The 12,057-nt window shown below is 39.8% G+C and overlaps 1 protein-coding gene across 4 annotated transcripts in view; it reads left to right on the forward strand.

The window, feature by feature from the left end:
* The window catches only part of ACSL4 (acyl-CoA synthetase long chain family member 4), a 105,957-nt gene extending 94,103 nt beyond the window's left edge, over window positions 1-11,854 (forward strand). For all 4 annotated transcript variants that reach the window (XM_073599367.1, XM_073599369.1, XM_073599371.1 and 1 more), the window contains exons 13-16: window positions 51-242; window positions 355-469; window positions 3,506-3,663; window positions 7,576-11,854. In XM_073599367.1, the coding sequence (XP_073455468.1) occupies window positions 51-242; window positions 355-469; window positions 3,506-3,663; window positions 7,576-7,733 (623 nt within the window). In that variant the 3' untranslated portion in view covers window positions 7,734-11,854. The remainder of the gene's footprint in view (window positions 1-50; window positions 243-354; window positions 470-3,505; window positions 3,664-7,575) is intronic.
* The last annotated feature ends 203 nt before the right edge of the window (window positions 11,855-12,057 follow it).

The following is a 12,057-nucleotide window of genomic DNA, read 5'->3' on the forward strand; positions in this document are numbered from 1 at the left end:
CCAGCTTTAGTCATCTAAAACTACTTCTTTTTTTTTTTTTTTTCTTGCAGGAGGCTATAGGAATCAAGATAAGCCACATCCACGAGGAGAAATTGTAATTGGAGGGCCAAACGTTTCTATGGGTTACTTTAAAAATGAGGAACGAAACCTAGAGGACTTCTACGTGGATGAGAATGGACAGAGGTGGTTCTGTACCGGAGACATCGGAGAGTTTCACTCCGATGGCTGCCTGCAGATAATTGGTAGGTCACCCAGCTTTATCCATACTGACTATAATTTTCAGTATCTTGCCTATTGATGACTAGGGATCTATGGTTTTTTTTTTTTTTTTTTTTTTTTTTTTTTTTTTTACAGACCGTAAAAAGGATTTGGTAAAGCTGCAAGCAGGAGAATATGTGTCTCTGGGCAAAGTAGAAGCTGCCTTGAAGAACTGTCCATTCATTGACAACATCTGTGCCTATGCCAACAGGTAAACTTTTTAAATTTGAGATACACTGATTTCTTATATTTTTCTTATATATCTGTATAGAAGCACCTGTTGCTGCATTGCTTTTTGAACTAAAAATAGTGATCACTAGTGGATATACCGTACTTACTGTAAAAGATAAATCTACGTTTTAGTTAATGAAAATAGTTAAGTATGCAACCAAACTTCTACCAGCTTTGAAGTATAAATGTACCTTTTTATAACCATGAGCCTGGCCAAACGGATGCAAGTGTGTGTTCTCTAGATTTCTTGAAACTGACCCATGGCAGGCAGTCTACGCCAGAGAGAGAGAATTTTAATATTCTATATATAAAGTTATAATAAAAGTCAGGCTGGCCATTACTCACTATGAGGCAGCCTGACCAAGACCTACACAGCTGTCTTCTTCTGGCATACGCTGTCTCCACCTGTCACTATCAGGAGACCCTGAGGATGTCTGCACAGTGACAACCATTTACTGACCCGCAAGCTTTCTGCTGAGAAAAGGCCCTTTTTATCTTTACGGTTGGGCAACACAACAGCTGCCCAATGTGTGAAATTATTATGTACATGGTTTGCTCCGAACTACAGTACATACAGACCTTTATTTAAAGGAATTACATAATTATCCAGACACTGTTAGTTGGTTTAAAGCGTAAAGGGATTTAAAAAAATAAGCACATTAGTGTTGCATGAAGGCGGTTTATGTACTTAGATCACTGAAAACCGTTTGTCCAAAAATGTATATCTAGAGCGTATGTAACAGTTACATTTGGCTTTCAGTTTCTAACCTGATCTGACCTAGAATGGCTAAATTTCAGCTTCTGTGAGAATTGCCTCCACCCCATAGTACTTTGCTGTATTCTCTTTTTAAATTTGTCTGAACGGATCTCGGCTTGCAGAGTTTGCTTATAGCAATTAGTACTTGAATTCTTTACATTATAGTGTTCATTCTTTGGCACCCTTGTGTTTATATTTATACAGATAATTAAATGTTTGGTATTTTTATAAATTAAGGTTCCAAAGAAAAAACATTTCTAAACCTTAAGCCTGGGTTCACGCTGATACGGTGCAAAATGAATCAATTTTGCTGTGCGATTTTCAAAGAACAGCTCCAGTGCAAGTTGATGCAGTTCAGATGGGATTCTAATGCCTGCGATTTGGGTACTGCTACAATCTCTCTCTCTCCCTGGGATGGGAGATGAGGAACAAAGCAAAGACTTGAAGACTGTACAGGAATAGTGCAACTTTTACAACAAACGCAATCTGCATGCAGTTTCCATTCAAGTCTATGGAGATACAACCAGTGGCGTCTCCAGCTTTCATATTTGCGGGGGGGGGGGGGGCACATGGGGGGACAGGGACAAAAGTAGGGGGGCAACTATAAAATGCAATTATATATATATAAATTATATCATTTATATACAGTAGCAAGGGAGCTCACTGCAGAACATGTGAAAGGGCCGTTGTGGGATCGTAGTAAAGGGCCCCAGGATATACTGTATTTATTGGCGTATAACACTCACTTTTTCACCATGAAAATCGGGTGCAAATAGCGTGTGTGTGTTATACGCCAATACTTCAATTTTAGCTGCCTCTGAGGGGACAGGGAGGGTGGCAGGATGAGCGCCGTCCGATTAAATACAATGAGAATCTCCTGTTTACTTGGAGGCCTCTGTAATAGAAAGTCCCGTCTCCTGGGCCGCCATTGGACCACTGTTCTGTCTATCATAGGAGATTCTCACTGTATAATCTGTCGGCGCTTGACCTGCCCCCCTCCCTGTCCCCTCTAGGCTGCAGATGGGCATCGATCAGGCTGCACTGATGGCAGTGGTGAGGCTGCTGCATTGATGGCAGTGGTGAGGCTGCTGCATTGATGGCAATGGCAAGGCTGCTACATTGATGGCAATGGTGAGGCTGCATTTATGTGGACTAATGAGGCTGCATTGATGGCACTTGTGAGGCTGCAGATGAGCATTGATCAGGCTGCATTGATGGCAATGGTGAGGCTGCAGATTGGCACTGACCCTTATTTTGCTTCAAAGTTCCTTATTAAAAATTTTAGTTTTTTTCCTGAAACTTCCCTCTTAAAATAAATGTGCGTGTTATACGCCGATAAATACGGTATATATTATAATACATATCCTGGGGCCCTTTACTATATATATATATATATATATATATATATATATATATATATATCCTGGGGCCCTTTACTACGATCCCACAACGGCCCTTTCACATGTTCTGCAGTGAGCTCCCTTGCTACTGTATTGGGGCCCCCCAGGGTGGCAGAAAACAAGAGATACATGTCACCAGCATACCAAGAAAATATAAGAGTCCAAAGCAGTGGGAGAACTATCAGGGTTGCAAAAAATGTCTTGCCACCGGGCCCTGGTGTTCTGCCACTGTGGGGTTCCCCAGCCTCCTCTTGCTGTCCTTCCCCTGCTATTGACACCGCTGGTCTGGCATCTCTTGGAATTTACAGGCTGGTTCTCCTGTCCTAAGGACGGGAGAATCAGTCTGTTTTTTCAGTAACTGAGAGTCCTGGTGGAGTCCTTCCTGCAACTTGCTCTTCTCCCTGCCAATGAGGATGCAGGGGAAGGAGTAGATCGGGCGGCCGTGGTTGTGTGAGCGTTCGCATTATGCAGTATCAGCGAGCAGAGGGATGGGGGAGGAATCAACCACAGGAGCTGACTGGGGACGCTCTCTCTCATTGCCTTTTTGTAAAAAAAAAAAAAAAAAATTTTTTGGGGGGGGGGGTCAGGCCCCCTCTGCCCCCCCCCCAGGCCATTGGCTACAACTCACACTGCAACACTCTAAACTCACACAGGACCCTTTTTTAAAATCACATATATGCAGTGTGAATCCGATGTGAACAGCCTCCATAGAAACTCATATTATTCCACTTGTCATATGATTCCATGTGTTCTGGAACACATCAGAAATTGCATCAGTGTGAACCAGGGCTAAGAGAAATGCTTTCATTGCATGTATGTGCCCTTGGTTGATACTAATCTTCCTTGTATCCTGTTACAGTTACCAGTCTTACGTGATCAGCTTTGTCGTTCCTAATCAGAAGAAGCTGACTAGTTTAGCACAACAGAAGGGGATCGAAGGCACTTGGGAGGAAATCTGTAACAATCCCACAATGGAAGCAGAAGTATTAAAAGAGATTAAAGAGGTAGCATGTTCAAGTAAGTCACATCCTGTTTTTTCCATCCTATGTGAATTCACCTGTTGCATCCATCAGCTAGACATCATATTTTTCTTTTGGTTCTGCTTCGTATGAAAACGGCTACTCAATATATCCATGCGAAGGCTGGTGAAAGTTCGACTTCATGTTTTGGCTGCTATTCTACCCAGTTAGAAGATGCTTATACCTTTTGATATAAGGAAGCTGAGTAAAGGGTTAAAACAGGAAAGGGAAAAAAAACACAATAACCATATATTATTAAATTTGTGGTAGGGCCAGTTCACACCATAGAAACGCAGTCCGGATGCGTTCTAGGTGCTTTTCTGCATGCGCGGTTTTGATGCGTTGCAGTGCGATTTTGATGCAGTTCAGTGCTTCCCCCCTCCCCTCTTTTTTTCTTAACCTTAAATAAGGACAAGTGTGTTGCAGCGCATTTTTGGTGCATTTAGGTGCATTTTTGATGTGTTTTACAGCGTTCCAGTACAGTCCAGTGCAGAAAAAATGCAGCACGTTCTACTTTTTTTTTTTTTTTTTTTCTGGAACAGCAAGCACTGGTGTGAACTATGCCATTGAAAACCATATAAACTCCTTTCCATGCGTTTTTGATGCAGAAAAAAACGCACTGGACTGCATGTGGTGTGAACTGGCCCTTACTGGAAAGATTTGGTAAGCAAGGTTATGAAACAAAAAGGCCATCATTGTTTGTTTATAAACTATATAAAGGCAATCTTTTAATTGTCTAAGGTTATGGCTCACATTGTCCATTATAGCGTGAGCTGTTCCACTTGTGTGTGGCGGATCTTTTCCAACCTCCATGACTAGTCTAGACAATCGCATAACTCCATTTTCAGATGTTTATTAAGATGTGCTTACATGTGCCATCTTGTTCTAAATGACAACAATGTGTAATCTCATTGCAAAGCTGATGACCAGGCTTTGTTTTTTAGCAGAATAGATTTTATGAAAATACATCATTGCTATTATAAGTTCCAATCTACTTTATATTAAAGAAACCTGTCAAACTTCTTAAAAGAAACCACTCTATTAGGATATACAGTATATTTACCTTGTTCAGTTCAAATGAATAATTGCATTATCACAGTCCTGAAACAAACTGGTATAATGACTCTACTGTCACCTATTGACCACATGTTCTATGTTCTATGTTCTATGTTCTTCACCTTCTACCTTTTTCCTTTGTTTGGGTAAAATATACCTTGACACATATAACAAAGTACTGGCTATCTCCAGAGTAATAATAAACATACAAGCCAACCCAGTAATATCTTAATCATATAGGACATAGGCTGCATTTTCATAGATCCTGGGTTTAAGGCTGGTACCTTAGATGATTGGACACTGGCAATGCTTTGCTGAGCATACCCTTATAACCCTGTCCCAATCCATGGGACCTCCAGGAGTGCAGTTATCCACAGAAAATGGCTGGGACTGGCGTCTCACAGGAACATTCAGATGGGCCAGTTAGGCGCAGGCAGAGACATGGTCAGCAAACAGGCAAAGGTTGGTCCTGGCAAAAATTGCACTATTAGGGCTCGTTCACACCTGAGTTTGGGGGTGGTATCCCAATGGGCAATGGGCGGGTGTGTCCACATGCTGTGGCTACAATGCTTTGCTTCGTAGCTGTGGCAAGAATTATACTCTGTATGCCGAAAAATCGTGACCCATTCAAGTGAATGAGGTTGCTTGTGCAAGGGTCCAAGGGGTTAAAGCTGGTGGTGAGGCAATACAGTGCCTCCTCATTGCCTGTTAGATGTTCTCTAAAGAGCGATCTGAACATGGATGGCTCTTCAGAGAGCATTGCACATGGGAACAAGTCCTTATGATGACACAGTGACTGCTGTGGTGGTGATCAGCAACACTGAGACTGCTGTGGCGGTGATTGGGGAAACTGCAATGGTGATTAGGGACACTGACTGGTGATAGTATGTTTAAAAAAAAGTGGCAATTGTATTTTTTTTTTTTTTTTTACAGTTATTTTTTTACTTTGTACATTGTGCAATTACACTGAGCAAGAAGGGGGGAGAAAAAAAACAAACAAAAAAAGGTGGAGAATAAAGAGGGGAGAGATAAGAGGGGGGCTGGAGACAGGAAATCGAGGGGGGGGGGGCAACATCAGATTTATGGGGAATAGAGGGATGGGAAGGGCGGAGAACTCCACTCCATCTGCACCCATCCTCGAGGGGGGGGGCGCAACAGAAAGTCACAGCGCACCGTCAGGCATTGGGGTTCTATTGATCTAAGCTAAGAGACCATTGGTATACTGAGACATGCAAGTAAAGGCCGTCCATGGCAACCAGGTATCTGTAAACTGATCCTCTCTTCCACAGAGAGACACTGACAGGCTTTCCATTGTCCTGATTTACTCTATCCTGGTGAACCAATGTTAAGGTCGGCGGGGTAGCGAGCTTTCAAAGGTCAGGGATACATACCCTGGCAGCATTCAGCAAATGCAATGTCAAAGACTTTTTGTAACAGCGTAGGGACATCAAGTTTAGATGTAGAAGATATCCCAAGGGGTCCATGCCAAGGTCAACAGATGGCAGTTGTTTGAGCAGGTTCCTCACCTCCGTCTAGAACTGGGTAAACAGGGGGCACATCTTGTTACAGCACCAGCAGAGCTGGAACTCTATACCACCTAGGTAGGAGCTTGTAGCCCTGTTCCTGAAAATGGTTGGCAATGGATGATTTGTATCAAAAATGATGATCCTGTTGATTTGCTGTTTTGAAAAGGAGATTTGTAAATCCAACTTCCTTTGGCGACTGTATGGAGGGATATAACCCTTCGGAGGCGCAATAAGCTGTTTATAGAACTGACTGATCACAAATGTGACATATAGTTGCCATCCGTGCAGAGCAAAAGCGGTCAACAGCTATAATTTTAACAGTCCTGAGTGGCTTTACTATTGTGATGCTGTGATTGGCCACAGTTACCACATGGTACAGGGCTGCTGTGATTGGCATCACACTAGTAAATGAATCATAAATGAGAGCCATTTATAACCACTTAATTGTAAATATGTGATTGGCCACAGCGATCACATGGTGCCTGGGCCAGTCACAGCAGCCTGGTACAAATTGTTCTGTTTTGCTTTGTTGGTGCAGTGATAGCAGATCGCACCGCTGTGTGCAAGTGGGAATAGGTTGTAAAATGTCGACCCAGGATAAGAGAACACCCGCCCCGCCATATTACAGTAGGCCAGGAGGGAAGTGGTTAGAGTTTCCCATCGCTCTTCTCAGATTTCATTTTCAAAGTCAAAACTCAGAACTTCCTTTCAACTCAAGACTTGAAACACATTCTGAGTGAACCTTAATTCTCTTCTCAATTAAGGGACACCTTTAATCCTAAGAGTGACGGGACATCTGTTTGTCTTTTTCTGTGTCACAGGCGTCCCAGACCTATGGGTTCAATCTGTGGTTTCAAAGAGGTACAAACCGAAACCAAAAATTCAAGATGCACTTGGCTAAAACTGAAATTGACGTTAAAAAAAAAAAAAAAAAAAAATCTATATATTCTTTTATAAATGATTGTATTCTATTCAACTTTTTTAATCGTGAATTTAAATGAATGTGAATTTATTGTTGGTCATTATCGGCACCTTTTGAAGCGGTGTTAAAAATCCTTCTTGGCGCATATTTGGCAAACTGCACCAAAATTGCATCTCCCCCTTGAAATGCATTGAAAATGCAGCAAGAAAGCATCAAAAATGCACCTGTGTTGTGTTGTGTTTTTGATGCATTTTTTGAGTCCCGTGACCTATGAAAAACACACCACAAGCAAGGTAAAATCGTGGACGTTTTTTCGGCAGTCATTATTGCCCCCTTTTTTTTTTTTTTTTTTTTTTTTTTTTTCGGCACAACAAAATTTCTAATCTTAGTCTGTCTTCTGTTGCAGTGAAATTGGAACGCTTTGAAATCCCAATCAAGGTACGACTAAGCCCGGACCCTTGGACACCAGAAACGGGCCTTGTTACAGATGCTTTTAAACTGAAGAGGAAAGAACTAAAAAATCATTATTTAACTGATATTGAGCGGATGTATGGAGGGAAATAAAGCAACAAAATGGACATAAAGCTGCAGAGGGCTTGGGGGGTGTGTTTGTTTTGTTTTTGTTTTTGTTTTGTTTTTTTTATATAATATATATTTTTTTTGTTTGTTTGTTTTTTTTCTCTTCAAGAACCAAGGGAGATTTTTTTTTTTTTTTTTACGGACTGGATAAAGTGTTTGTTTGGGAAAGGTTGTGACTATGCATGTTTATGCAGTTAAAACTGAAGAAATGTGTATTTATTTTGCCTGAGTTGCACTTAAATGTAAAACCGCTGACGCACACGTAAATTCGGAAGAATGAACTACTCAAAGCTTATTTATTTGAACAAACCGCTTATGCACCTACCCAGCACCCCTGTTTTGGATTATACAATCAATACCAAAACAAAACTGCATAAAGTAGAACATTTTATAATATTTAAGGGTACATACACATAAGCTTTTTTTCTTCTTTATCCGATGTATTGCATCTGCTTTCAAAACTGTGATATTCATTCAACTGTCAAATTTACACTTGGGCATTAACAGGTTCTTCCATGTTGTAGTCTGTTACATTCCTGTGAACAATCTGCATTTTTAAAAGATTTGGGCTTATTTGGTGTGAAGACAGTGCTGGTTTTCAGCAGTGTAGTCAAAATCTGGTTCTAGATTGTTATGATATTGGACATTGTTTCTCGCAAGTATTTGTCTGCCCATGTCTTTTAAATACCTTACACATATGATCCCTGGACAGTATGTTTAGTATATCGTTGTGTATGTACCCTTAAATGTGACGTTTTTTTCTTTTCCACAGTACTGACACTTGGTTTTGGCACAAGACCAGAGCTGTATTTTTAACTTTTTCATCCCTTAGCTTATTTTATGAGCAAGTCTTACACCAATTCTAGTTTCTACATTCTGCTCTTTCTTGCCATAAAAAAATAAAAACTGCTTTACTTATCCAGTTACACCAATATAGGTAAACCGCATTTTTGTGCAATATCTGGGGCACCGTGTATATATATATATATATATATATATATATATATATATATATATATATATATATATATATATATATATATTTTATTTTTTAGGAAATCTGCTTTTATGTGCAGATTATTATAGAACGTGCTGTATAATTCATGACTGTATTCTTCTGCACATTTTTATATTGCTATTAAAAAATGTGGTGCACCACCGCTGTATCTTTTTAAAGTGTACCTTTACTCAAATTTGAACATAACATATGGAAATAGACTGTCTGGCATAGATCAATAAAGAGTAATGAGGCAAAATTCTTACCTTTCCTAGAGAAAAGGCTTCTTCAGTGGTCTACCTCCAGTGCTGGCAACATTCCTGAAGGCCTTGGCGCTTTGCTGTGTGATGTTTGCTGCACAGAGACATAGAAATTACGGTTTAAATGAAGATCACTAGCCCAGTTGTCCAGGCCTTTACACATGTAGACAGCACTGACGAGAACCTAGATCTGCAGGGAGTAGGTAAGTGCTTCAGCCCATTTTTGTTTATCTTTATCCCTAAAAGTCTATTAAGAAATTAACATTTGAGTGAAGGTCCACTTTAAAAACACCTGGTTATTGAAACGAATGGCATTAGAGCAGTTATGGGTAACATGCGGCTTTTTTTTTGGCTGTTGAATTACTAATCCCTGGCCTGCAAGCCCTGAGCATGCTGGACCCCTTTTGATAGCCAAGGCATTTAAGGCTGTAGTCCTGTTTTATACTAATCTGGTTTAGTTGGCAATGCCAAAGAACATAATATTTTCAAAGATGAAAGAAATGATCTTGGAATTGAAATCAAATGACATTTTGTTATAAATTTAAGTCATACAGTTTTTGTATATTTATATGTACTTTGCTATATGCCATGCTCTTACACTTCAGGACTGTCCTTATGAGATGTATTCAGTTCTGTCTAAGATGAGATCGTTACTACTAAACCAAAAGTTTCCAAAGACTGCCACAGGTGTCATGAAGAGCTGAATCCACTACAAATGGTTAATCTTTGTATATAGACTGGAAATTCTGTGTATTGAACATGAAGATCACTTTTAGTCAATGTGGACTGCTGCAGTGCTGGCTATAGGCCATCGGTTATCTTATCAATGGATGTAACATTTCCTAATGTTCTCTATATTTAGTTCCAGTGGCCTGTCTCCATTATCATTTATATTTGGTGGTTTACATGTGACATATATAAATACTGTAAACAGGGATACTCTAGCTGCAGCTCCCTAACTGCTGTCAATCTAAAACTCCCATCATGCCTTGCGTGGCTCAGCAGCAGTTCAATGGAGCCACAGTTAGTCTTCCTTTGTTGTAAAAAAGTAATGACTCTATTCAGATATGCTTTGCACTTTCCTAAAGAGAACTGCTAATTGTGTTGAACTGCTTTGTACATTTTGTTCAGCAGGCCGCAGAACGTGTTCCTTTTTAAGATCTTAAACTATTTATTAGGAAGAGTCTATTTTGAAGCTTATTTAAAATCATGTGTATATTGGAGATGTACAAACAAGTCTTGTATTGTCACTGTTTGAAACTGAGTTCTAACAACTTTTTTGTACTTTAAATGGGACATATATTCTAGGTTGTGTTAATAGGCTGGAATACGGAGGCTGCATTTCAGTAAAATGTTTTTTGTTCTGGAACAGGTTAAAAGCCAACTGTGGCTTTAGTCATATGTATCGGTCCCCTGAATCTTGTTGGTTGAGTTTGCCTGTTTGCTAATCAGCACAGGCTGCCTATCCTTATCCCAAGGACTACCAACTGGTAAGGTGTCAATACCTCAGCTGATCATTACTGCATATTACACACAATACCTAATCTGTCACATTGCTTCTGTGACTACTGGAATGTCTACAAAGGTGTTTTGGTCACTTGATAAACATTTGTCATTATATAGTTCCCTTGTAACCGTTTGTTGTCCACTATATTTATTTATTCTGGACACTGGATTTAGCACCAGACAAATCTGACCTTTGTAAGATCTGGTCAAGTGTGTAAGTTTGGTGATGTATAGGCACCTTTTTAGTATTGCATAAACACCCTGGGGCCTTAATTCCTCAGATTGAATATTTTTAATACTCTAGGTAGAATTATTGCTTGGTTACATTAGCAGCAGTGGGCCTGATGTATTGAAGTGGCAGTACTGAGAGCCAAAAGAATCTCCCTACATCTGTTAGTCAAACAAAGTTTAAATATGTGTGTGTGGGGGGGGGGGGGGGACTATGGTTCTTAATATTGATGCTTTAGTACTTCAGTCTCCACATTGCAGCTACAATAATGCAGAAACAATCTTCATATTGCTGCTTTAGCTTCAGATAGCTCAAGATAAGATGAAAGTACAGACTTATAATGAGCTTTGTATTCGCACTTGTCTCTTCTGTTTACTGGAGCTCTTTTAAGAAAGGTTCTCACGGTACCTTGTTGACATCTGTTAGCATGAGACTGTACAATCATTTGTAAGCTTTTCTACTGTTAGTGGGCAGAAATCATCCTTTGCAGTAATTTTGTTGCATCAAAGCCGGTAAGTCCTTAAAGTGCACCTGTTGTCTGCACACCATAATGCAGTCATACTGTTCAAAGAACTTGTTTGTATGAATGTATCTAATGTACCAGCAGACACATTAAGCCTCTTTTAATATTTTTGGACTGCCACTGCCATGTGTAGCCACAGGTGCTCTTTACTCTGCACAAAAAAGCAGCCGAGCCAATATTCATTAACTGAGGGATCTGCTTATAGGTTTACCACTGCCACTGAAGGGACCACTTTAACTTTTAGGGGGAAAAGGGTTTTATGGATGTGTATTTTTTTTTTCCCGTTTGTTTTTGAACATATCACATTATTTGAGTATTTTGCTATCTGTTAATTTATTGTAATTTTTCAGATGTAAATGGTTCAGATAGAACAGCTTTGAGCCTGTCATAGACAAATGCATTTATAATGTATTGAATTGTTATGGAGTTTCACTTTTTTGACAGTTTTTGTTATGAACTTTAAAAAAGCTGCCTTTTGTGTGTCTTTCTTGTATAGCTTGTATTTCTCAGGATAATTACCTCCATTGAGAATGGGGTATGGATATGTGGATCCAGGCAAGGAGAAATAAAGTGGTTACATTTCAATGCAAAGGCTTGTGTGTTTATTTGAAAAAGTGAAGTAAGGGGGTGCTGTGATCTTTGGCTAGTATATAATGTATACCAACCAATGTGGAATTGTCTAAAGGATGCAGTAACAAATATATATCGTATATAAACAAATTGTCCATCAGGGCATGAATCACTTGAGTCCAACCATAGTGACCGAAAACCATAAATAATAAATCGGTGAAAGA

This window comes from Aquarana catesbeiana, linkage group LG09 (assembly GCF_042186555.1).
Source record: "Aquarana catesbeiana isolate 2022-GZ linkage group LG09, ASM4218655v1, whole genome shotgun sequence".
Classification (NCBI taxonomy): Eukaryota; Metazoa; Chordata; class Amphibia; order Anura; family Ranidae; genus Aquarana; species Aquarana catesbeiana.